This window comes from Triplophysa rosa, linkage group LG4 (genome assembly GCF_024868665.1).
Source record: "Triplophysa rosa linkage group LG4, Trosa_1v2, whole genome shotgun sequence".
NCBI lineage: Eukaryota > Metazoa > Chordata > Actinopteri > Cypriniformes > Nemacheilidae > Triplophysa > Triplophysa rosa.
Window position 1 is genome coordinate 15,329,912 of NC_079893.1, and position 26,392 is coordinate 15,356,303.

Below are 26,392 nucleotides of genomic sequence, written 5' to 3' on the forward strand. Positions count from 1 at the left end.
CCAACCGAAGTTAATGCACTCTGTAACTAACGTAACCTCGGTTCCCTGAGATATGGGAACGAGTACTACGTAGCAGAACGCTATGGGGAAAACTCCTTTTTCTCCTATGACTGACGCTTTTAATAATGCAGTGAATACTGCACGGTCATTGGTTAGTGCAAAGTAAAACTTTGAACCAATGGAAGCGATGCTGCATGGACCTATGGTGATGGAGCCCGCCAAACTGGGTGGGGCTTATGGCTATATAAAAAGACACATCGCCGCAGTGTCCTCAGGTTACTTCGACTGAAGCGACGACCAGCTGCAGCTTGTAAGCATGGCTAGGAACGCAGTACTTGTTCCCGTATCTCAGGGAACCGAGGTTACTTTAGTAACCGAGTATGTTCCCTATTGATACTTCACTCGTACTGCATTGTAGCACGGCTACAAGAGGAACGATAACGCCAGTTTACCCCAGAGCCAGGGCTCGGGGGCTAAGTATGGAGCAGGGGAGTCCTGAGGTAGTGGAAGGGGCCAAGCTAAGAGGTGGCCCAGTCCGGTTCATCGTCCCAATGACAGTGTGCTTGGTGCCAGTGCGGTTGGAAAGCAACTGTCAGTCCGGCGCCATAGTGTGAGCCCGTTAAGCAGAGGAGCTGAGCCTGCAAGGCCGGGACGTCCAGACTATAGAATCTGGTGAATGTGGACGGTGAAGCCCAGCAGGCTGGCGCACAAATCTCCGCTACGCATACACCCCTAGACCATGCCCATGAAGAGGCGACACCTCTAGTAGAGTGGGCTCTAACTCCTGTGGGGCATTGAAGGCCCACAGAAGAATATGCTAGCGTAATAGCCTCAAATATCCATTTAGAAAGTCTCTGCTTCGTGACTACGGTCCCTTTGGTGCGGTCACCGATGCAAACAAAGAGCTGTTTCGACCGCCTGAAGGGGGAAGAACGGTCTATTTAAACCTTCAGTGCTCTGACGAGGCAGAGCATGTTCAGCTCCGGATCCTGTTCAGAGGAGGGAAGGGGAGCGCAGAAAGCGTCACTACCAGTGCTCTAAACGGTGTAGAGAGAACCTTAGGTAAGTAGCCTGCCCATGCCTTGGTTTGAGGACCACCCTAGAGTCTTCAGGCCCAAATTCAAGACAGGACAGAACTAAGAAATGTAGTTATGGTCACGCACTCCCACTGGAGTTTCCCATTATGGGCATTTCGGTAAAAGTCTTCTTTATAAAAGAAAAAAAATCCTACGCAATATATACATCTGTACCCAGAAATCAATGACAGAACAGAGTGTCCCCTATCAGCAGGCTCCATCCCAGAAGGTCTGTGGGTCTGGTCTGGTTGGTCATGTTTTGTGGTCGATGTCGGACAACAGAGGAATAAAGTTAATTATGCCATTACTACTTTTCCCTGGTTGTTCCTCTGTTGTCTGTTGTTGATCGCGGAATGGGACCGGGTTGGACCTGCACGGTTTCGGCGGGTGGGGCTTCCTGGGTCGCGGCTCGTGGGCTCTCCCTGTTCTTCGTGGACGTTGCTCGGTGGCTTTGGTCGGGGTCACTGAGTGCAGCTATGACACGTCAGAGGAGATCTGGCCCTCCCGGCTGAGCCTGGTTTCTCCCGAGGTTTTTTTTTCTCCATTATTCATCATTGGAGTTTGGGTTCCTCGCCACAGCAGAGCAGTGCAGTATTGGCTTGCTCACCGGGAGACTGCATTTATTTATTCATTTAGATTTATTCATATTAGATATTATTTATTATAATGATCTTGCTTGGTCTATAAACACCATGCACTGTGCTGTGTTTTACCTTTCTGTGTTTTTCTTATTTGCTCCTGTAAAGCTGCTTTGGAACANGCAGTGCAGTGTTGGCTTGCTCACCGGGAGACTGCATTTATTTATTTATTTATTCTTTTATTTATTAGATATTATTTATTATAATGATCTTGCTTGGTCTATAAACACTATGCACTGTGCTGTGTTTTACCTTTCTGTGTTTTTCTTATTTGCTCCTGTAAAGCTGCTTTGGAACAATGCACATTGTGAAAAGCGCTATATAAATAAAATTGAATTGAATTGAACAGGAGGGGTTCACAGAGAGCGCCTGTAAATCGCCCATGCTTTTAACCAATGCCAGAGCTAGAAGCAGAGCGTTTTTAAGCATCAGGGAACAGAGGTCCACACACTGCAAAGGCTCAGAGGGAGAGCTCTTCAGAGCTCTCAATACTGTGTGCAGATCCCATGTGGGAACAGTGAGGGGGCGAGGAGGGCAGAGCCGCCTGGAACCCTTCAAGAAACGAACAACTAGGTTGTTCTTACCCACTGTTTGGCCTGCTATCGGGGTATGGGAAGCCGAATGGCTGCCACATAGACCTTGAGCATGGAATGGGAATGACCCTTGTCCAACAACTCTTGCAGAAAAGACAGTATCAGTGATATGTCGCAGAATTCAGGGTCTGTGCCGCGGGTTGTACACCAGGCGGAAAAGACAGACCACTAAACGGAAATAGAGCCGTCTTGTGGACAGAGCTCTAGCCTGAGAGATCGTGTTCATGACACTCTCGGGGAGGTCCGTAAGCTCCCATCGAGAGGCCAAAGGTGCAGAGCCCACAGCTCAGGCTGGAGTTGCCAGATCGTGTTGTCTGCCTGAGAGAGGAGGTCCCATCTCAGGGGAATCGGCCACGGAGCTGCTATCAGCAGCTGAGACAGTTCCACAACCCAAGGCTAGTTTTTCCAGAGTGGGGCTACGAACAGCACTTTGTGCACCTGCTCTCTGATCCACCTGATCATCTGCTGTATGAGAGCGATCGGAGGGAAAGCATAGAGGAGCCGGTTGGGCCAGTTGTGGGCCAAGGCGTCCTTGTCCTTCGAAAAGTAAGTTGGGCAATGAGCGTTGTCTTCTGAGGCAAAAAGATCGACTTCTGCCTTGCCGAAGACCTCCCATATTTTCTGAACCGACAGGGCGTGAAGCGTCCATTCTTCTGAAGGGACATTGCTTTGAGATAACATATCCGCTCCTTGGTTCAGTCTGGCCACACGTGTGTTGCTCTCAGTGCGCGCAGATTGAACTCGGCCCATTCCAAGAGACTAAGTACCAGGGAAAAAAGGTGTCTCGAAGAGAGGCCTCCCTGGCGATTTATGTAGGACACCATCGTCATACTGTCCAACTGGACTAAGACGCCACATCTTAGTCCGGTCGGACAGTATGACGATTGTGTCCAGTATGGCTGGCTCTTCACACTTCCTGCCGTTCTTACGGGATCACCACGATTCCGTAAGAACAGCAGGAAGTGTGAAGAGCCAGCCATACTGCCTGCATCTCAAGGCAGTTAATGTGCAGGCTTCTTTCCTGATCTGACCAGTGGCCGAAGGCCAGCATGCCATCACACAGAGCCCCCCCAACCTGTGTTGGATGCATCTGTCGTGACCACCTTTTGTCTGCATGTCGTGCGCAGGGGCACACCCTGCTCCAGCCAAAGGGGGTACTTCCAGGGAGCCAGGGTAGTTAAGCAGACTCGATCCACCCAGACACGTAGGCGTCCGAGACGCCAAGTGTGTGGTGGAACTCTCGGTTTCAGCCAGTACTGAAGCGGTCACATGCCAAGGGTGCCTAACTGCAGTACCTGAGATGCGGAGGCCATGAGACCCAGCATCTTCTGAAACGCTTTGAGGGGGCGTGAAGTTCCCATTTTGAAAGAGGCCGCGAGCTGCCTAATAGCCAGTGCGCATTCTGTGGGACCGTAGCTCGTCCTCTGACTGTGCTAGAACAAGCCAGTCGTCGAGATAGTTTGGAACCCGGATTCCCTTCGGCCTGAGAGGGGATAGAGCCACGTCCATGCACTTCGTGAAAGTGCGAGGAGCCAGGAACGGAAGGACCGTGTATTGATATGCAACCCCTTTGCAAGTGAATCTCAAGAATCGTCAGTGACGAGGGGCATATGGATGTGGAAGTATGCGTCTGGGCATATTTGCGAGAGGATCTGTTTCAAGGAAAATATTCTGAAACGCCTTTTCATAAGGGCGCGGTTCAGATGTCTGAGATCGAGGATGGGGCGGAGGGTATAGCCGCGCTATACTATCCCCAGAACCCAATCCAATACCCCAGGGATTGCCTGCCATGCCTTGGCCCGTGTGGCAAGGGGTTGAATGATTTGGGGAGGTACGCCGCCTAGTGGGGGCTTGACTCCCGTGGTAAGTGTAAAAGGAGGGTTGTTCTTTTTCTGAAAAGGTTTGTGTGTTATTACATTTTTGGCTATAACAGCATTTGGTTGTGTGGGCACTAGAATGGGCCCAACATTCACAACAGGGTAGAAAAATACATTTCCGCTGGCACCCGGAATTGAACGGGGCGCTTGGGCGCACAAAAGAGCTCGTTTGGAAGGAGGTCCAGCCGCAGCGAGACCCTTCCTCTTCCTCACTTGAGTCTGCGCACACTGCGCCTGAGGTGCAGGGTCAAGCGTGATCTTCGGCCGAGGTCCCTGGCACTGAGAGTGAGGGAAGCGTTTTCCCGAGTGAGAGCGTTGATGAGTCTCCGCTCTCGCCGCCGTTTGTGTAGCAGGGGGTGTGGCTTTCACCGGCTGCTGAGTCGGCACTGGCTTCGGGCGAGCGGACGAGGACCTGTAGCCTGGTCATTTCGGCAGGAAGTGTTTCATGGCCTGCGAAGATTTCTGTGCCTCCGTGGAGTGTTCTGCGAAGCCCTCCACCACAGGTCCGAAGAGGCCTGTGGCAGAGATCGGAGCGTTGAGGAAGGGGACCTTGTCAGCCTCTTTTATCTCCGTAAACATCAGTCATAAGTGGTGCTTGAGCACCACAAGACTGGCCATGGATCTGCCTATCACCTGGGCCGTGGCGGCACGTAGTGCGAGATCGGTTGCGCTCCGCAGCTCTCTGAAAGAGGCGGGGTCGTTTCCAGACTCATCCATTCCCTGGAGGAGTTTGGCCTGGAGGACCTGGAGCACTGCCGTGGAGTGGAGCGCTAAAGCCGCTTGGCCGACGGACGAGAATGAGAGTCCAGCGAGGACTGAAGTCGTCTTACACAGCTTAGATGGGTGGGTCACTTTCGCCATCCATCCAATGGCTGTGGGCGGACACAGCTGTGCGGCCACCGACTCATCGAGGGGAGGCAGCCTCTTGTAACCTCTGTCCTCTCGCCTCATAGACGAGCCGAATAGGGGGCGCGCCATGACCTGGTAAGTTCTTCGTGAACTTCCGAGAAGAATGGTGAAGCTCGCTGGCGAGGGGTCTGACGGTGCCCCGGCAGGAACCATTCATCGAGGCGACTGCGAGCGGGTTTAATTCATCACAAGTGTCATGTATATTTATTGAACAAGAAGTAACCGTTTTTAGATCATCTGACTACTTTAAAGGAACTTTAGAACTTTAAATGAATGAATTGAATTCATATACATTCAGAATGATGCATAAAGAATGCACTACATGTTGCTTGCTTATTTGCTTAAAAGCACGATGCACGCAAGCCTACACATCATAACACCAAGATCTATGCTTCTAACCACAGCTCCAGACCGGTAATTTCAACCACGCAACTTGTTATGCTGCTTGCTATTTAGCATTGGAATGATGGTATCGGAAAACACCTAAATCGTTGTACCATGCCGGAAAGACGGAACTTGCGGCCATAGTTGGCTAACGATGCTTTTGGGAAACGTACCCCTGATAGGCAAAGCAGGACAATCTCTCTATTTCCGGAAATTATCTTTAGCCTATCCTCTGTTCTCTCTGTGTCGCCACGGCTGTGCCGAAAGTATGATACATCACTTGCCAGCACGGGAGCGCACTTTCTCGGCATTAATTCAGTGAGCAGCAGCGAGCAGAACATAGGCTTACTGGAGAATAGTAAACATAAACGGTGCTTCCAAGAGTAACTGCCGGTTAACTACAACCTGTCCATACCACGTATTCAGCGCGAATACGTTTTCTACTTAGTGCCATTCCCACTCACGTCTCGCTAAAAACAACCCACGCAGTCGTTACACCTAAATGACAGAAACTGTGGAATGTATCAGTATTTCTGACAATGCTGTAAGCACAAGAACTCTTTCGTTTCTCGTCCGCTCAACCCATACGCAGTCACATCTCAGACATATGACCCCAGACACAAACTACAACACCGTGGACATAAATCGCTTTTGGCATATATAGAGGCGCGCAGCAATTCGAAGACATACATAATTTTATTGCATACACGTTTGGTTAACAGCGACACACCCACTCCCTGCGTCTCTCATCACAGTCTAGTGGTTAGAGAATCGGACCCGTGACTAGAAGGTCAACGCCAACGGGCAACGACTGATGCGCCCTCGAGCAAGGCACCTTACCCCACTTGCTCCCCGGGCACTGCAGCGACAGCTGCCCTCCTCTTGGGGTACACGTGTGTTAACGTATTGCAGTGTGTGTGTTCACTACTTACGGGTCGGGTTAGATGGAGAGGTCAACGCCGACGGGCAACGACCAAGGTGCACTTGAGCAAGGCACCTTACCCCACTTGCTATCTATCTGTATTTCCAAACTGCCACAACAATGTCGCTCCAGCAGGAGCCTTTCTCCGTATTTCCCACTGCCGCAGCAGTGTCATCCCAGCAGGGGCTTTTATCTGTATTTCCCACCGTCGCAGCGGTGTTGCTCCAGCAGGAGCCTTCTTTGTATTTCCCACTGCCACAGCAGTGTCGCCCCAGCAGGGGCCTTTCTTTGTATTTCCCACTGCCACAGCAGTGTCGCTCCAGCAGGAGCCTTTATCTGTATTTCCCACTGCTGCAGCAGTGTCGCTCCAGCAGGAGCCTTTATCTGTATTTCCCACTGCCGCAGCAGTGCCCCCGGGCACTGCAGCGACAGCTGCCCTCCTCTTGGGGTACACGTGTGTTAACGTATTGCAGTGCGTGTGTTCACTACTTACGGGTCGGGTTAAATGGAGAGGTCAACGCCGACGGGCAACGACCAAGGTGCCCTTGAGCAAGGCACCTTACCCCACTTGCTATCTATCTGTATTTCCAAACTGCCACAACACTGTCGCTCCAGCAGTGGGCCTTATCTGCATTTCCCACTGCCGCAACAGTGTCGCTCCAGCAGGGGCCTTATCTGTATTTCCCGTCGCCGCAGCAGTGTCGCCCCAACAGGGGCCTTATCTGTATTTACCACTGCCGCAGCAGTGTCGCCCCAGCAGGGGCCTTATCTGCATTTCCCACTGCCGCAGCAGTGTTGCTCCAGCAGGAGCCTTATCTGTATTTCCCACTGCTGCAGCAGTGTCTCTCCAGCAGGAGCCTTTATCTGTATTTCCCACTGCCGCAGCAGTGTCGCCCCAGCAGGGGCCTTTATCTGTATTTCACACTGCCGCAGCAGTGTCTCCCCAGCAGGGGCCTTTATCTGGGGAGGGGCCTCAGCTGCGACTCTACTCTAAGTGAAGAACAGCAACTCACCAGCCTCAAGCTCTGCTATATTTTGGGGGCCAATAACGCCCAGCCTTGGCTGCTGTCCCACGCTAGTTGCATATTTTGGGGGAAGCGCTCTGGGTTCGGGCAAACACCGGACAATGGGGAGTGCAATGGGGAGAGAATGCCGACCCCGGAGCCCTCTCCCCGGACAGCACGCCAAATACACATACAATATTCACTGCTAAATTAAACTGCCGCCTATTTAATTATTTGCTAAGGCGAACTCGTGAACCACAGTATATGTAAATACATTTGTGCAGTATTAAAGTGCATATTGCAAGTAGATTTTTTAATAGAATGAATATATAACCTTGTATAAAAAATACCATATTAAAAGTTAATGCCGGATTTAAAAAGTTTTTCAAGACACGAGTGCACAAATTTAGTAGAAGTAGTGACAGTTTCTTTGACCTTCTTTTTTTTCGACATCGCGCTTTGCCTTGGCTCAGTGCAGAGTAGGTTGGTATCCAGTAGGAGCGGTCGTGAGTCAGTGTGTTTTTGCTAGTTATTGTATTTTAATTTATCATCGTCATGGTAAATTATTGTGTTGTGGAGGTTGCACAAACTCCATCCTGTCAGGATATCGTGTCCACAGGTTTCCTAACAACAAAAAGGACGGTGGTATCTTCCGTGCCTGGGTGCGTTTTGTGCAGGTGAAGAGACGGGACTTCACCTCTGCATCTGCTTCGAAAAACACGGTGGTGTGTAGCGTTCACTGATTGTAACCAAAATGGGGCCATTTAAAACCTTTGTAAGTTCCTCCTCCTTCAGGAAACTGTCTTCTAATGGCTGACCAACACATGAAGGCAAGGTCTTCCTAATGTGCCTGCCTAGAATGCTGTAGGCCCAGCGGACAACTTGCTTGTATGCTGTGTAGCGGTATTGTCTGGAGATAGGGACAAAATATCAGTATTGATTCTCTTAATGGCATTAAAATGTGTGACATATGTAGTCATAACGTCAATATAGACAACTTGTAAATAAGAAACAGAATTATATTGTTTTAATATAAAAATCTTTAATTTTCTATTTATTAATACATACAGTTATTTAGCTTAGAGCAGGGGTCTTCAACTACTTTTCTTTGAGGGCCAGATTCCAAAAGTATAAATAGGATGCGGGCCAGTTTTTTACCATATTCTCATTTCTTCTGTTATTTTGTTTTTTCTGTTATTTATTGCGTTTTGTTCCTTTTATACTGTTTTTGTTGCTTTTCCTTATAGGCCATGATTAAAACATGCACACAAATATTGCATCCAGTATTTGTGCCTTTTCATGATATTAAATTAAAAGGGATATTGTATTTTTAACTATTTTATATTCCTTAATGCGTTACTTTACCCAAAAATTGCTACTAATTTACTCACCCACAGTCCTCCAGTACATCCAAGATGTGGGTGGCATTGTTTTTTCAAGAAGATATTTATGAAGATATTTGGTTGAATTAATTAAAGTTAAAACAATAAAAGTAAAAAACGCAAATACATTCAACACAAAAGTAATCCCTGCCCCTTGTGACGTTACATTCACGTCTTATAAAGCGAATCAATTGATCTGTGCAAGAAACTGAACGCTATTATCACATCTTCGGGTGAATTCCGATCGCATTCATGTGCCCCACGCACTTATAGGGCAGATCCTTTGTATAGTGTGCGAGTTCTGGGGGAGATGAACAGCTGTTTTTCGAAAAATATAGCCATTATTCATAATGAATGCAGTAATAAAAACAACACCGTTTTCCCCTTATCTGAGACAACCGTTCACGTGGTGTACCCTTCCTACAGTTAGCCTACTTTCAAGGGCACAAAACGCGTTTTAGAACGCGACCTATCGCCCGATTGCCTGTGGCTGCGCAATGCATTGCTGATTATAACGTTGTAAATAACATTAAGTTTCTTGGACTGACCGATCAAATCGCTTAAGACGTAAAACATTATGAGCCGCGGGAATTACTTTCATTTTGAATGCATACAGCGTTTTGGACTTTTAAAGATGTGGCGTCTCATGAGGACGTGCATTAAAGCACACCGTTCTTAAAGTCTCTCAACTTATTTGAAATGTTAAGGCGGGCCAGGTAAAGATGATTGACGGGCCGCATTTGGCCCGCCAGTTGACTAGCCCTGGCTTAGAGTAATAAATTATCTGAGTCTGCACTAAACATACTCATGTCTGCTGGCCTGGAGTGGTCCATGCTCCTGTCTGAAGTGCATATAGGCTATCTGTAGCACGTATGGGTTCAGACAGCAAGCCTCAAAACCTGGGTGCAGAGTCAGGCACTGGATATCAAGTGTGGGGGTGACATTGTCCACTAAGGCCCAGTATGCATCCAACTCCCTGCAGCACTGACTGTCCTCAGCTGTGACCATGGTCACGCATTTCCCACATAAGCACCTATGAAACAAAACGTGTTTATCTCTCTCCTGCGGTAATGAGAAACCGCTATATCATGTAACGTTAGTGTGTAGGGATATTAACGTGTGTGACGTACGACTGATCAACGCTTATAAGTGTCTGGTATTTGTAAGTATCAATACTCATAGATAACTAATACTAGCTTTGCTATTGGCTGATACATGATAATAATATATGCAATATTGTGATCTGAGCACTGTTACATATCACTGTATGTATCTATAAGCTAACACTGGTTTCTCACGAAGACACCTGCCCTGTTCGCCAACCGATTCTCCTCACACCACAACTCAATCAGTCTCCTCTGGACATTTTGTCTAACCCTGGCCTGTCCCTGCTCTCTTTTGTCCACATTGCAGGCTCATAATTGTATGGCTGTGGTCCGTCACACGAATGTGAATAAACATTTACAATTTCCCCCGAACCCTCATTGTCATCGCGATCCATTGTTTCCCTATTGTCTACATCGACCGCACTCCTTCTCGTTACGTCTAGGGGTGCTCCGATCAGGATTTTTTGGCCGATCACCGAGCCCCGATTGCTCAAAGCTGTATCGTCCGATACCGATCACCAATTACAGGGGCTATTAGAAGCTTTAGACTACTTTAACTTTAGACTTAAAACTGCAACAAAAAAGCCTATAGCCAAAATATTATTTCAAGTCAGTCAGCCCTAAGTTTTTCTAATATACTTTAAGGACCACATGTAATAAAGTGCACAGCAAAAAAAAATCTCTATATAACTAACTCACTTCTTAGGGGAGGCCTAACAAGCCAGGCCCATTGCAAGTTCACAAATCTTGGAATGTCAAGAAGAAATTCAGTTAACACTAACAGAACCATAGCTGCACTGGAATGATGGCTTTTGCATCATGAATCAATGATAAATTCTAGAGAAGTTGCCTTTTTCTGGAAAGCTAGAGGGAGAGAGAAAGCTCCGAAAGCTTACTTAAGCATCAATGGCAGATTTTTCTTAATGAATATAAGCATCTCCGCATTTTTGGCTGACAACTTGTTCCTCTTCTAATCTATAATAATTCCCGCTGTGCTAAAAAGTAGCTTGCTATCAACACTTGTGCATGGGGCACAGAGGTAGGTTCTTGCTGCTTGTGTGAGAGCCGGAAAGAGCATTCATTGTTTTGCCAAAAAACAAGTGGCTGTCTGCTTTGTGTGATAACTGGCTCTGATAGGTAGAGGTTCAACTGCAATGATGCTGAGCTGCTGAGGTCGGTGCTGCCACCATGTTCCCGATTTCCATCCAACAACTCAGCATACATAGCTTGCAAGGAGTGAGTCCGTGGTACTTTCTGTGGGGGTTCGGACTCGCTTGCAGCCAAACTCGCCTCACCATCCTGCTGCTCCAGTCCAGTGGCCAGGACATCAGAAAGCAGCTCACGTATCTGGGGCTTGAGTGTGTCAGGGAAATATTGGTATTTGTACCTTTTTATTAATAAGAAAACAAAACATTAATTTATTTATTTGAATTGACTGCGAATCTAATAAAAATCCTAATCATTTCTGTAACAATTTCTGTAACATTCAGTCCACTTAAGGCAAGTTTGAAGATATAACCCATGTGCAGTTTATTTAAATTAACATGATCAGTACAAAGACTTAGCATGAAACACCTTGACCGTAAAACTCACAAACAGAAAAGTTACAAACTACAAATCTAAACACAGGACAATGAAAAGGAGGGCTACTTATACACAGAGAGAGTGACAATGAATCAATGAATTGTCAAGGCAACTGATGAGGTGGGTGTGGTCTATGATGAATGTCCATGGTAAATAAAAAGGGGGCGGAGCTTGATAGAAACAACAGAAAAACAAGGCACACTACAGACATGACCATTACATTTCTTCTCACACTTCATCTTTCAGCCATTTTATCATCCGCTAAAGAAACTCTTAAGCCTTTTAAGTCCTCCTTTCTACTCCTAACACTTTCTTTTCTCTTTTAATGGTTAAGATGCTCTGTGAATAACTTTAATAGGATCTTCTCTTCAATTTCAAGGGGAAACGCCCACATTTCTAATACTTTTCGTAGAATTTTGTCACCAGGAGGAACTCTTGGACAGATTTTTTATGAATACGGGCTCAGGATTTTAGCAATTTATTTAAGCGTGTATATACAGTAAGTGACTGCTAGCTAACCAGTGTTCATTTTGACAGCAAATTGTTTTGGTCATAGTCTTTTAATGAAAATGCAATTTAGTTTTAGTCATATTTTAGTCATCTTATCATTTTAGTTTTAGTCGACGAAATATTAAAAATATTTTAGTCGACTAAATCTACATTATATTTAGTCTACTAAAATTGGTTTAACTAATTTACTTGGTGTAATTAAATGTTCTATACAAATAACTGTTTTTGACATAATTTACTTTACATTAGAATTAAATGAAACCAGGTCATTGACTAATATTTTTCAGAAAAGTTTAGTGACTACTGGATATGCATTCTTGCAACAGAGAATTTTAGACCATGAACAACCAGTTCATTCAATCTCATTTTGACTCAATTGACTCGTTCAGTGAAAGGCGTATTCATTCAGTATATTTAAAGTCCGGGTAAAGAGAATTCTGAGAATTGTTTCTAAACACATTATAGATGTTAGAAATGTATTGCTGAATCACATTACAAAGACTCAGAAGTATGTAGTACTGAATTGTGGAGTTAAACCGTTAAACAGTTTTTCACCAGTTCTCTTTTCAGGATTTTTTGGGCGGGGCTAAAACGGGGGATCGATGACACAATGGAGCATCTGAGCATGCATGGCCCCTCCCCTATCACTAGAGCGCCTAGCATCAGGTGTCTGCTCAATCACGAGCTCAGGGTTGTAAGCTTTTGCACACGCTTTCAGGCTCTCACTCTGCCCAACTAAACAAATCTCACGCCAAATAACAGACAATCCATACCCGGCTGGTTCGCTATCAGCAATTTCAGCATCTACTTTATCAGCTCAAGAGAGAACCACTACAAATAGACAAAGCTGTCTGTGTTCAGAGCTTGACTTCTTTATTGAAGCTGCTAGCGTCTGTTTTAAATTATAATCCTATGGAGTTTTCCGTGTTTTCAAAAAAAGTCCTGAGCGTTTTTTTAAATGCCAGCGCAGGTGTCTTTTTCTGCAGCTCAGAGTGTCTTTTGAGGTTGGAAAAAAGTTCAACTTTTCTGAAAAAACATCCTGTGAAGCACCCTTTTCACAGCTAACCAATGACGGAGACCTGTCATTTCCATAACAACATGCGAGGAACGTGATTGGTCGAGAAGGCTCAAGCTTGAAAAAATAAAATGGCGACCGAAACACCCGTTGGAGCATAGTTTTGTATAAATGTACGTTTAATTTTCACTTTCAATAACTTTTGATTGCATTTCTAGCGAGAAATTAGTATTGTAGTTTTTAAATATGTGATTGGTTATAGCAAAAACGCTCTTATAATTCAAATAGACTTCCGTTACGCTGCCTATGAAGCCTGTCTCTCTAAGCTGCCTCCGTGCACAAATGCTATCTTTGAACATTGCCGGGGGCTATTTGAAACCACAATGTGCTCTGGGTTCGGGCTAATACCAGGCCCGGAGCCTTCTCCCCGGACATGGGGAGAGTACTCCGTGTTCGTAAGAAACTGCCGGGCTCAGAGCCCTCTCTCCAGACAGCACGCCAAATACGCATACCTTTTAACCTGCTCCTGAATTATCTATATCGCGCGCATTGACTCGCTTGTGTTTGAATTCAAATCCTCCCATAAAACGTATTCACATAATTCACATATAGCCTACTGGGCTGAGGACTCAGGTTGAGGTGATTCGAGTGCGCCAAAAGCGGACACGCCCCCAGCGTTTGAGAGCAGAGTGTCCTGCTTATTTTTCCAAGATTTTGATAACTTATTTTATTTACTTGGATGTTTTTTTCTCCATTCAAATTTGGCTGGGTGGTTAATAACACACTTTTCTGTTGTGTGACAAGCTCAGAACACATATTTCAATGTCACTTTACTCGGACTTTAACCAATGAAACGCTCTGACAGAGCTCACTCAAAAGCTATTGGCTCATGTCTCTTTGAAGAGCAGAGCTGCACTGTCTTTGCTTGAGTGGTAAGACACCATTTAAAAAAAACATATTACATGAACTGTATTACATGTCTTCGATCATGCAAGCACGGTACATACTTGGACAGTCCCCAAAGGATTTTGCGGAGATTTTTTGTGATTTCTGCGGCCAAAAATGCTTTATTTTGCATTGGCTTTATTAAAATTTTGCGATAAAAATACTACTTGAATTGGCAAATAGTGTTCTTCTTTAAAACAACCACCTGTGAAAACATTATTTATGCATTTCTTATTATTAAAAGGCATGCAGCAGATTCATACTGAAGGTCTGGAAACCTTGGCCGCTTTAAGTTTAAGGCCCACCCAAGAGGCCATTTTGACTGACAGGTCAAGCAACCAATCATGTTTAGTTTAATGCCGCTTCGAGTTTATGGTTGTGGAAAGTCTCTGCGATAACATATATGAGTTTATACCATGAACCTTGCATTCTTTTAAGAAATCAGCATTAAGTTGATTGTGATGAATGTAGTGCCTGGCATAGCCAGAGTGTTGGATCTTTTGTCGGGATCACTAAAAGAAGGGCCATAACCCCCCCCACACTCCCTTTTGTCCTGGTTTCTTGATACCATCATCAAAAGAACAGAGCCAAACCTGGCTCCAGGAGGGCCCGGATTTAGGTTGCCCCCCTAAAATCCGGGTTATTTCTTTTTATTTTATTTTGATCCCAAATTGCATTAGTAACCACCTCAGCCCCTGACCTTGTGAACTGCACCACCACCCTTGGCCCAGCTACTCCTAAACCCTATACCTTATGTATGACTACCAGAGAAACTTCTCTGACAAAACTACACTAAACTGTCAATTTCTATAAATATATGTAAATATCCTTGTGTGTTGGCACTCTTGCAATCTTAAGTTACCAGTGACCAGTAATGGTGTTTGGATGTTTCACAGTTTAACATAATTCAAGGCATAGTATGTTTACTATGTAACTGCTCCTCTTTTAATTCCCTATCTGATGAGCTATGTCATAATACTATATCATGCATCGTACTATGTCCATAACTAACTTTAGTTATTACGTGCAAATTAACCATACTGTCAGAGCTATGCAAATAAGGCGCCATGAGAAACAAAGGAACTTTCTCTGGTCCACTTATCGCTTTCATGGCATTGGCCCACACGCCACCTGGGGGTAAGGCAGGTATGCACATAAAAACATCATTCACCGATACATTCTGGCCAGAAGAGAATCCAACAGAGACCGGGGCTTACGGCTGCATTCTGAAACCATTTTAACATTTCCATATCTGCACAGAGCTCGCAAGTATCCGTTTCTATATATAGAATAGCTGCGTTAAGTTTGTTAGTTCATTAGTTCTCTTGTAAGAGAGAACTAATGAGCACGAGCAGCTGATACTGAGCTGTTGAAGCAGCCTTTAGATCACCAGTAGCCTATACACTGAACCGAGAGCCGTTTCCTTCGGACACGTTCGATTGAGAACCGATGATACTGCGCATGCGAGTAATTTTTAAAGCGAATAAAGAGCTTTTAGTCAGATATTTTATCAAACATCAGAGGTTTGATACTATAAAACACATTGGAAATATGTTTAGGACTTTATTACTGCCTTATCACTGTATGTACACCAATCTGCAGCGCCGTTTACGTTCGTGCACACGGCTAGAGTGGTTCTCATTCTCGAGTCAAGAACCAGTTGCAACAGCTTTCGATTCAGCAGTACACTAACCGAAGGCTGTTTCTTTCGGACACGTTCGATTGAGAACCGAATCCCAGCCGGGATGAAAGAATTGACACGTTACGTCAGGGCGAGTGACGTCATTATGTCAGGGGGTAAAAGAATCAGTGAACCGGTCTTTTGAACCGGTTCATTGTAACGAACTGTCCGAAAGACCCGGTTTGCAGAAAAGAGCCGGACTTCCCATCACTATTCATCGGTACAGGACAGTGCTGGTTTCTTTTAGCTTACTTTGTTGCATTTCACGTTATGCACCAGCCTGCGTTAGCGGATTAGTTCACATTGGCATATACCGTAAACATGTTTCTGCTTGCCTTTGAAATGAGTTTAGGGGTAACTCGTATGCAGTCGCGCTTCAAGTTTGCTGTGTTTTACCAGCAATTTTGAAGGAACATAAGAGGCTTTGTTATAGAGATACTTCACCCGAAAAAGAAAATTCTGTCATCATTTACTCACCTTCGAGTTGTTCCAAATCTGTATAAATTTCTTTGTTCTGATGAACACAATGAAGATCTTTGGAAGAATGCTTATTACAAAACAGATTTTTTTTACAGATTTGTAACAACTTGAAGGTGAGTTAATGATGGCAGAAGCTGAAGCCAAGGCATTAGCATTAGCTATTATGCTTTTTTGGGCAAAATGTTGCAGGCTTTCCATCTAGTGGTTTTGGTTCTTCCCCTTCTCCCAGAGACTACTCTGAACTGCTTATATGATATAAGCAGCACATGCTCGCAAGCTGATGTCTGCCAGGTGGGTACAATAATATTTTTGTGTCGTTTTTATTACTTGAAAAATGTCAGAATATTTTTATTACAGTTTCCGTTATCATTATTACATTTTTATTTAGTTATCATTTAATTTGTGTGAGTGTAAAAAAAGATGGACGACGCGACCTCATTCACTTCCATTGTAGAAAAATGAAGCTAAAACGTCCGAGTTATGCCCACTGACATGTTGCACCGATGACATTTTTGAAGCGTGATTTCAAGGTCCCGCCCACATTCCCCAATGACTCAATCATAAACTAAAAAATCATGTTACCACGCCCATTTTTATAACATCTTTTAACTAATAACTAAAACCAAACTTTTTAGAAATTTGAATTTGAACATTTGAATTCACACATGAGTGATTAGAACTAACTAAAAGGGTAGAAACCATCTTTGGCCAAATTTATTTGAAGTGTACTTGGATTTTTTTGGTTTGGCGTGATGCCCATTCATTTACATGGAGAGGGTGGGGTTTATGACCTATACTGCAGCCAGCCAGCAGGTTAAAGATCAAAGAGCCCGCAGCTTCACTTTTCAGGACATGTGAGGCACACCTAGTGAAAACACGTCAATGACTAATAATTTTCATTACAGTTTTCATAAACGAAGTTAACACTGCAGCTAAGATATAGTATCAATTATGTCAATAGTAATGACTTCATTGGATACTCAGTTGTATTAAAATAGAGTAAGTGACAGTTCAGAGAGTAGAAGCGAAAGTGCCAACACTAGTCTAACTCTGAACACAAATGTGACGCACATCATTTTAAAACATGTACTTGCTTAATAAAAAGAAAAATGAGTGAGGTGAGTTTATCCAGAAAATACCTGAATCTCAATATGCCGCGGGTTATCTATGAACTTTTCAATCAGCAGACGGTCATCTCCAAAACTGGATGCGGCTTCTTGAGAAGAAAAACGAAAGCCTTCCCTGATACAAAAATATAAAACATTCAAAACTTTAAGACACTATATTACTTTAACAAGCATAAACATTAATAGATTATGATTCTAAACATATTAAAATGTTTGAATGATACATTATTTAAATGTACAGAACTCTGCAAAAGGCTTAAGAACATCTTATACCTTACCAAATAAATCATCATGCAAACAAACAAAAAAAACAAAAATTGTCATGTTTCCAAGCTTCGTAGTCAGAAAATGAACAAAAGACAAACTGTCCTAAATCCCAGGGTCCATATAACATAACTTTTGCTTCTTAAGCTTAAATTGGGCTAAAAACACCTTTCATCGAAGTTGCTTCAGCAACTGCGCATGTGGACAGTTTGTGAAGAGGCCCGCCCCAGAGAAGCGTCAGTCTTTATTGATCGATGCTTAGCTCTTTTTACTGATAGACTAGACATCCTTTGTCAAAGTGGCCATATTAAGTGTTGCATTTCCAATTATCTATTGTGATAGCATTTATATTTACATTTACGCATTTGGAGATGCTTTTATCTAAAGAGACATACATTGCATTGTACTATACATTTGTTTCTAACTATGTGCAATCCTCTTGGATCGAACCTTGGCGTTGCTAGCACCATGCTCTAACCACTGAGCCACAGGAAAGCTGACATGACAGCAGTGGCACATCTTGTAAACATTCATCATCTTGGCATGGCTCAGACTTTTCCTGCACAGTGCGGCTCAGTGAGGAGAGAGGTTGTTATGCACGTGTGTTACGACCCTTGTGTAGGTCGTATGTGTTTTTGTATATCATGTTTTTCAGTGGATATTAAAATCCGAAATATAGAGTAAACACTAATTTAAGCCATGTAACAAAATCGGCAGTTTAAGACATTAAACGGTAAACATAACAAGACACTTCTCTTTAAATACAAACAAGACTTTATTGACTACTCTTAACACAATGATGAAATCCCAAGTTTCTAGCAATATGTGAGACCAATGCTGAGCAAACTATCACTTAAAGGAACAATACAGCATTTTTAGGAGGATCTATTGACAGAAATACAATATAATATACAAAACTATTTCTTCAGAGATGTATAAAGACCTCACGTAATGAACCATTAAGATTGTAATACCTTAGAATAAGCTATTTATATCTACATACAGAGCGGTCCTACATACATTGAATTCGCCGCCATGTTTTGTACAGCAGCCCTAAACGGACAAACAACTCTACAACGCGCGTTTCCTCTTCCTCTCCGCTGCGGTATAGTGATGAAACGGATCGCGGGAAGATCGTGCTCTCCTGTGCTGAACGCATGTGACCCACGGATTAGAGCTGTAATCGGGCCTTAAAAGTTAGGCCTGACAGGGTCCGAGCCCGACAGAATTCGGCCCGAGCCCGACAAGTACATTTTGATTGACAGCTTTTTAAAAGCCCGAACCCGTTTACAGCCCGACATTAGGCTATTCAAATGTGCGCACGCACACAGCTTTTGTCAAGAATGCGTCATTTATACATGTTTTAACATAATTTATTAATGACTAACGTAGGCTATAGGCCACTTGGAAGTTGGAACAAAGAAATAAACTAAGTCCTCTGTAACATCTTAACATCTCACATATCCCACTGGCTCATTATTCTCATTATGCACATGGTCAAAACTTTTCCTCACCTCAGACTTTGCTTTAGTTGCTAGTGCAACCAAAACGTAATCGCCAGAGGCAAGCCTCCGTTTCACCTCCTCAGCATCCATTTTCGCATCTTTCTCGCGCTAATCGGAACGCATCACATGACCGCTCATTTACCGCGCAAGCCCGAACCGGGCCCGAGCCCGTGTAAAATGATAGAAATTAAGCCCGAACCCGACCGAAACCGTCGGGTTCGGGCAAAGATCTTCAGCTCTACCGCGGATTAACTGAAAGTTTATTCATCATTGAGTAAAACGCGCTCGCTCTTGTTGAAGATTTTATTGACCAAAATATAAAGGAATCATGTACACTTTACATTACTATTATAAATCTATCTCTACATAAGATCTGGTCTTTGTTAGCTCATCTCTAGTCGTAAATACCAGAGTCTTTGTTAGTAACCCCCCTCACCAGCTAGGAATGCTGAGATCAGACATCTGTTAAAGGTATGAGGGTAACCCCCAATAACTTAGGTGTGTGTGTGTGTGTACACTATAAAGGTCTGCCCCCAACCAGGGTTGGGCAGTTGCATTGCAATCCAACTCGGCTTTGTTTTCAACTTTGTGAGAATAAAGTCTAACTACTTTTGGTTTCAAAACCTTGACTCAAGAGTCGTTTCTTCAGAATCAAAAGAATCAAAAGAGGAAAAACCACAACACTCTCCAGTTTTAGTGCCAACGCGCTCTCGCTCTCTCTCTCTCCAGTATCTGGATGAGTACAATATTAAAGCGGTTCCAGATAAACAATGACGCTCAAAACTGCTCCGTCACACAGCTAATATTACAACAACAACATATCTTGGTATGTTAGTATGTTACTCACATACTGATCCGAATCAAAGCAACCTCCTCGGGGGTGATTTTAAGACGATCTTTCTCTCCAACGTCTCTCTGCTGGAAAGTATCTCCATAGATATCTGTGAGTACATATCTGCTAAAAGACTTAATCCTAACGTGTCTCTGCTATAAAGTCGTTATAATATTAGCGCAGGTACTTGCTCCTGCCTGACTTTTATCCTTCTTTTTAAACTTAAAATCCACAAACCTTTTATTTGATGTAATACATAAGACATCGCTCTTTCTACAGTCTTTCTAATGCCCGCAAAATCTCTTCCCTGCGTCAACATGTGAACGACATCTTTTTGTACTTTGGTGGCCACCGTCGTGTTTGGACTGAGCGATTCGTGGCAAATCTATAATACAACGCTAGTGACCGCTGTTAATTAAGAACTGCGCCTTTAAGTAATTTGTCTTAAATGTGGATTCAAGCAGCCATTTAATGGGAAAACTATTCTCAGTCATTTAAGGGCACATTTAAAACAACATGAGATGGTGGATTGTCCATTGCAAAACTGTCGCTATCGCAGTAATGTGTATACCTCTTTCAATGCCCACAAAAGTAGGGATCATCCAGATGTTGATGCTCACGTGTCAAATTTTAAGAATGATATTATCTTATCAGAAACTGACAGCCCCACAATGCTGGGTCAAGTTGAAGCTGCTGACTCTCCTCATAATCCTCCTGATCTGTGTCAAATGTTCATAGTCTAAAATGAAATGTTTCCTTTTGTAAATGTTTTTGGAGATTGGGCCACATATACACCATTTTAAATGCACCTTTTTTTTACAGATCTGTGCTGAGTTTCATAGAGTGACAAATGTCAACCTAAAGAATCGTTTCTTTGCTCAACTGGACCAAAATACCCCCGGCTTCAGAGCCTTTATCAAAAAATGCTTCTCGGACAGGAAAAGCATCTGAAGTCCTTGATCAGCTCTTCAGGATTTATGACCTCCAGGTCAGTTGGTTACAATTCTTGATGCCTGTTAAAGGTTCTTATTATCTTTGGTTGAACTCTCATGGTTGGTTCATGAATAGTGTTGTGAGGCTATACTGATTTGTATCCTTACTGAATTAATTTTTTTTCTCACACTTAAAGGATCAAGTTGATGTCCATGTTAGACGTGCTGCTGTACTCCGGGCTCTCCCTCCGTATATGCATGAGAGTGATGTCAGCTTTTTCAAGATGTGGGACGTAAGTGTGCATATTCAGAAGTGTCTATAGTTTATTAACATAATTGCTGTCACATTTGAACACACCTATGATCTGATTGTGATTAATGGATATGTGGATTGTGATTGTGTTTGCCTTTTTTGGACTGTCCTGGTATTTGACTGCAGGTTTGGTGTCAGCTTTAAGATTTTTTTTGTAATGGGTAATTGTTTCTCTTGTTGTCTTTAGGTGATGCTGTCTTATGAACCGGACATCATTGATGTACCACTTGGGCTCCTCCTAATCAATCAAACTTCATCAGATGCCAATTTTTTCTGCACAGAGAGGATTGCAGTTGTGCTAGAGGGTGACATTGTTCTTGAGTCCTCCACACTGGCTGATGCATTTGTCATTCTCTTTGCACTTACGTACACCCTGCACCTTGACTATCCAAAAACGCTGCTCAACACATTCGACTTCATCCAAAAGGTGTTGATGGGTGTTGAGGATGGAAAGTTGAGGCCTAGAGTTTTGAGTCTGAAAAATGACCTGTTGGCAGTTGAGTAAGCACATTTGTTTTTCTTGCTGTAAAACATCTAACAGATGGGTTTTAAAGGTATTGTTTTTGAAGTTTTAATGTGTTCGAGTTAAAGTTGAATGATGTCCTGTTTTGCACTTTTTTATACCTGTGTAATATGTTTATATGTCTAATACATATATTGGCATTGACAAATATCCTAAATGTGTTCTATGGTATGACAGCAGAAATTTAGAAAAAAAATATTTAAAATAATTTTTAATCTCTAATGGTATTTGTAACTCTTAACAGTAAAGATAACTCTTTCTCATGTTATTTATTTCAAAATCTTTGCAATGTCACACCATAGGACACATTTACATATGTCAATTACCCGTGTGTATTATATATGTTTTTCAGAAAGTGTAGGTGGAATGGTGTGCTTGCATTAGGCATTTGCACATTGCCCTATCTTTGTTTAAAAATTTAATGATGTTAAGTTGAGGGATGCCATGTTTGCACATGGAACAGGTCGATGTGAGAGTTGTTAGGGTTAAATGCAAGTTAAATGATGGCTTGCTTGCAGTAGACAATTGCACATTGCCATACTTTTGCCTTTTTTTGTATATTAAACCTCTTACAGAATTGTTCATATTGTAGTAGTTGTAATGCTAGATGCTCAGTGAAGGACTGAATGTTCGCATGATACTTGTACATTGATGTGGCTGAGAGATTCTGCATCTGTTTACATTGCAGTACACACATTTCTGCTTTATTTTGTGTGCATAACAAAACACTTTTAGATAAGATAAGCTATGTAATATGTGTTACACTTAATACATCTGTATTTATGTAATTATCAAAATGTAACTGTTCCATGTTACAGTTAAATGTTGTTTTAAATAATTGTTTTAGAAAACTTAAAAATAGTGATCCTGATGTTGAATGTCAAGATGCAATTTACAAATGTTTACACATGGCACATTAATGTGTCTGAGTATTTTACTTTGTATTTGTTTACATTGAAACTATATGAGATATTACAAAATTTTCTGGAACTTCATATTTGGTTAATAAACAAGTTACTTGCACTGAAGTCTCTGTGGGTATTATGCCTTATTCAATTAAATACAAAGTTTTAAATTATAGGAGGATTATAATTCTAGGACAGTGTAGGAGTGTCCAATTAATGTAAAAAAATTAAGTTAACATAAAATGAACAATTTGATAGTAAGAATGCAAATATTTCATTTTATAAGTAATGAAAATGTTCAAGTTATCTGTACCCAATATAAATATGTACTGTAAACTCAAAATACCTAGCTAAAATAACATAACATTATATAGTAACAGACACTTAAAAATATACATTTAATATAACTTAAACAAATTAAGTTACTATGACTTAAAATGTTCGATGTAATCTGTTTCAACTATTTTTTTGAGTTAACTGAACTTGTCGGGTTTTACAGTGCATGAAAACACACTGTTGGAACTAAAATGGCTGTTACTCATGAAATCTTTGGAATACAGAACTACTGTTGGTCTCGTTTGAAAGAAGAAAATTAGCAATTATTTCTAAAAAAAATCACACACAAAAAATATATTTTTAAAGGTATTTTGTATGTTTATTGTAAAAAAAATTATTGTAAAAAAATTTCTTTAAAAAATAAATAAATAAAAAATTACGGATCAGCTCCAAAATTTCATAAGTCAAATTCCCAAGGGTCACCAAGTGTTGTATCAAGTTTGGTCAAGATACACCAAATTTTGAGGGATCTTTGAGTTTTTTAGCCACCCTACCATGAAAATCCACTAGGGGGCCCATAGGCTTCCATTAGTTTTAGCACTTGGTCTGAAATTTGACCACAACATTGAGATGCTTTTTGTTCATTGTTTTACTTTTCCAATTAACAGACACAATGAAAAAATACAAAAGCAGAGAAACAATATAAAAACAATAAATTTGTATGAAACCATACTTTTGATGCACACAAATGTATGAATTAATTATCATTTATATATCAATTTCTCTTCCTACATAGATTATTCTTCGAAACACTGATCAAATGCGTATTCTAGAGTCTTAGGCTTTTCCAACGATATAATGTTTGTCATGATAAGATAAGAATTTACATGCAAAGTATTGAAGTAAATGTAGGTGTTCCGCAGGATGTATTTATTTTTGATACAAACTCTTGTCATTTATGAATCAATTACACTTCCTGCATACTTTATTTTATAAAACACTGTTGATTAGATCAGAATTTTCACAAAAATATGGAAGCAAACGGTGTCCCGAATACAGGACGGTGACAAGTGAAAAGACATAAAAAAATCTAAGCACACTCTTTATAAAAAAGAAACAATTACTCTTCCTACATAAATTATTTGAAAAAACACCAAAGAAATCTGCATTCTAAAGTCTTAGACCTTCCCAATGATATAGTTTGTCATGATTCGATTAGAAATTACATGCACAATATTGACGCAAACGTGGGTGTCCTGTATACGGGACGGTGACAGTAAAGCACCTGACCGATCAGATCTGACTTTTATCTCTTTTCTATTCTTTCTTTCCCCCCCAAAAAACCTTAGCTTGTATACTGTGGTAGGCTATATGAGACCAGTTTTATTGCACTTATGCTTTCTGTTGTCCTTATCTTGTTCCAATCGCTTCCATTGTTTACCTCATTTGTAAGTCGCTTTCAATTCGGCCATATTGAGCGTTGCGTTCCTTCATTGTAATGGCCGTGGCACATTATTAATATCTTTGGTATTATTCAATATATTGTATGTATTTGATCTAATATACCATTCTATGTATTTCCAAATCTATGTTAAATGATTCAATATAATGATAGCAAAATTAATTTAAATGAAAATATATTTGCTTAAGAGTACTGTGAGTCTTTGGACCCTGAAATTAAAGTGTTGATACTGTAACATAAAAGTTAACTCTGTTTAAATGATGCCACGGCAACTGCCAAGAGGTGTGTCTGACTGTGCAGACTAAACCAAAGTATCACAAGAGCAATTTGAAAGCATACGGAGCAGTCTGCTCTCACAGTAGTTAGTGACATACACTGATCGGTCTGGGCAGCGCCGCTTCAAGTCAAAAACCCAGTTCAGTGGTCTAGTGCTCGCACGTGTGTGTGGTCGCAGGGTCTAAATGAATGTGGGTGTCAAATGCTTTGCCTAAACGACGGTGCATACTAGCATAGAACGAGTCTAAAAGTCTTGGTTTGGGCACACGGGTGTTTCCATGATCCGAGCCCCAGACAGCACGCAGGCGCTGATTACATCATTAGCCAGCGCTGTTGCGTCTAGCCTGATTGATAAATGTCAAGCGCCTGTACGTGATCAAAACAGTGAAAATCTCCAAAAGATGATGAGGATGCAGCACATAACTGATATAGTTTCTTCCTATAGAATCGTGTAACTGATTAATAGATGCCTAACTTGTCATATGGAGGTTGCATGCAAAACTGCCTGTTCAAAAATTGTGTGCCCCCTCTGTTTGAATGGCCATGATGCCTCTGACCACCATAACCCTGGCACCCTTGCACTCTCTCTCTCGCTCTCTGAATTTCTCAGTGTTCCTGCCCTTGGAACCAAGGTGCCTTTCTGGGTCACCCAGAAGGAATGGGGATAATATAAGATGGAAATATATCAGGCAATATATCTGCCTGCTTATCGCCTGGTTGCATGCTTTCACTCCTGTAACAGAAGTGTGATGTTATAGCTGCAATCATGAACATTGTGTATCTATCACCCATCAAAATTTGCCACAAAATCTCAATATAAAACTCATTTTTTTTGTAAATCATTACTAAAAGCTTTCCTTTTCAACCAAAAAAGCCCCGTTGGATTGCTTACTGGAGACCGCTGACATTATCTTGACTTCACTATCTGTCACGTTGCTAGGCAGGTTGGCTCAGTTGTGTGTGTTTGTGTTGTGCTAGCTATGTGCTTGGTTGACAATGTGTTGCCTCGCCATTGTTTCCTTGTTTGATGATCAGTGCTTGTACCTGTGTTTTCACATTAAGTTTCCTTTATCTTTCCCTCAAGTTTTCTGGCCTGTTCCAGATCGTCTTGTGCTGTTGTTCATATGCTTCTAGTCTTGTTCCAGTCCAGTTTTGCACTTTAATTACAATAAAGTCTTAATCAATCTATTTTTGTCATGTCAATTAATTTTTGATCTTGTTAATTTATCTATCTTTGTTTTGGGGGGCTCCAGCTGTCCAGAATTTTTTTTCTTATTTTCTTTTTCTTTTTTGCTCCATCTCCCTGTCTCCTCAACCTCTGGATATCCTTCTCTCTGCCTTCCAGTCTCCCACTGCCATCCAGAGATTGAAAAATGCCTCTCTGCATGTAAATATCCATTCACTATACACTATACACTAAGTTAAAGCGTTGTCACCTTATGAAAGTGCTCAATCCACATTACAGACTGCCATCGTGTGCTTTTAAAGGCCGGTACACACCAAGCCGACGCAATGAACTACCGCAGACGAAAAGCAGACAATGAGGTCGGCTAACGTTGACTGCATCTGTGTCCAAAATTGCCCTGACACGCCAAGCCGATGGTTGAAACCTGACGGCAAAGTAGCACGTTTGTTCTGTGCCTGCATGAAAGGAATAACTTTCTGTACCAGCAAATGGCAATAGTTGTTACACAAACTGATCAAAACGGAAACCTGAAGAGCTATTGTCAGCTGGGAAAGCGGCGTTTTCTTACCAGATTCACACAAATCTCGCTCACCACAGACGTATTTGTGATATTCCACATGCTGAAGGAACTTCTTAGTCCAATCCTACAGAGTCAAAATACGAACTACCGGGATTGTACTGTAAC

At 42.3% G+C, this 26,392-nt stretch overlaps 1 protein-coding gene and 1 long non-coding RNA gene across 2 annotated transcripts in view; one reads left to right on the forward strand and one right to left on the reverse strand.

Annotated features, from left to right (window-relative positions):
- The window catches only part of pcca (propionyl-CoA carboxylase subunit alpha), a 244,348-nt gene that overhangs the window by 169,894 nt on the left and 48,062 nt on the right, over positions 1–26,392 (reverse strand). The window contains exon 8 of the mRNA XM_057330928.1: positions 17,246–17,348. Coding sequence (XP_057186911.1) covers positions 17,246–17,348 — 103 coding nt within the window. The remainder of the gene's footprint in view (positions 1–17,245; positions 17,349–26,392) is intronic.
- LOC130552821 (uncharacterized) lies at positions 20,675–22,217 on the forward strand. Its single transcript, XR_008962791.1, has 3 exons — positions 20,675–20,822; positions 20,964–21,059; positions 21,267–22,217. It is a non-coding gene; the product is annotated as an uncharacterized LOC130552821 (long non-coding RNA).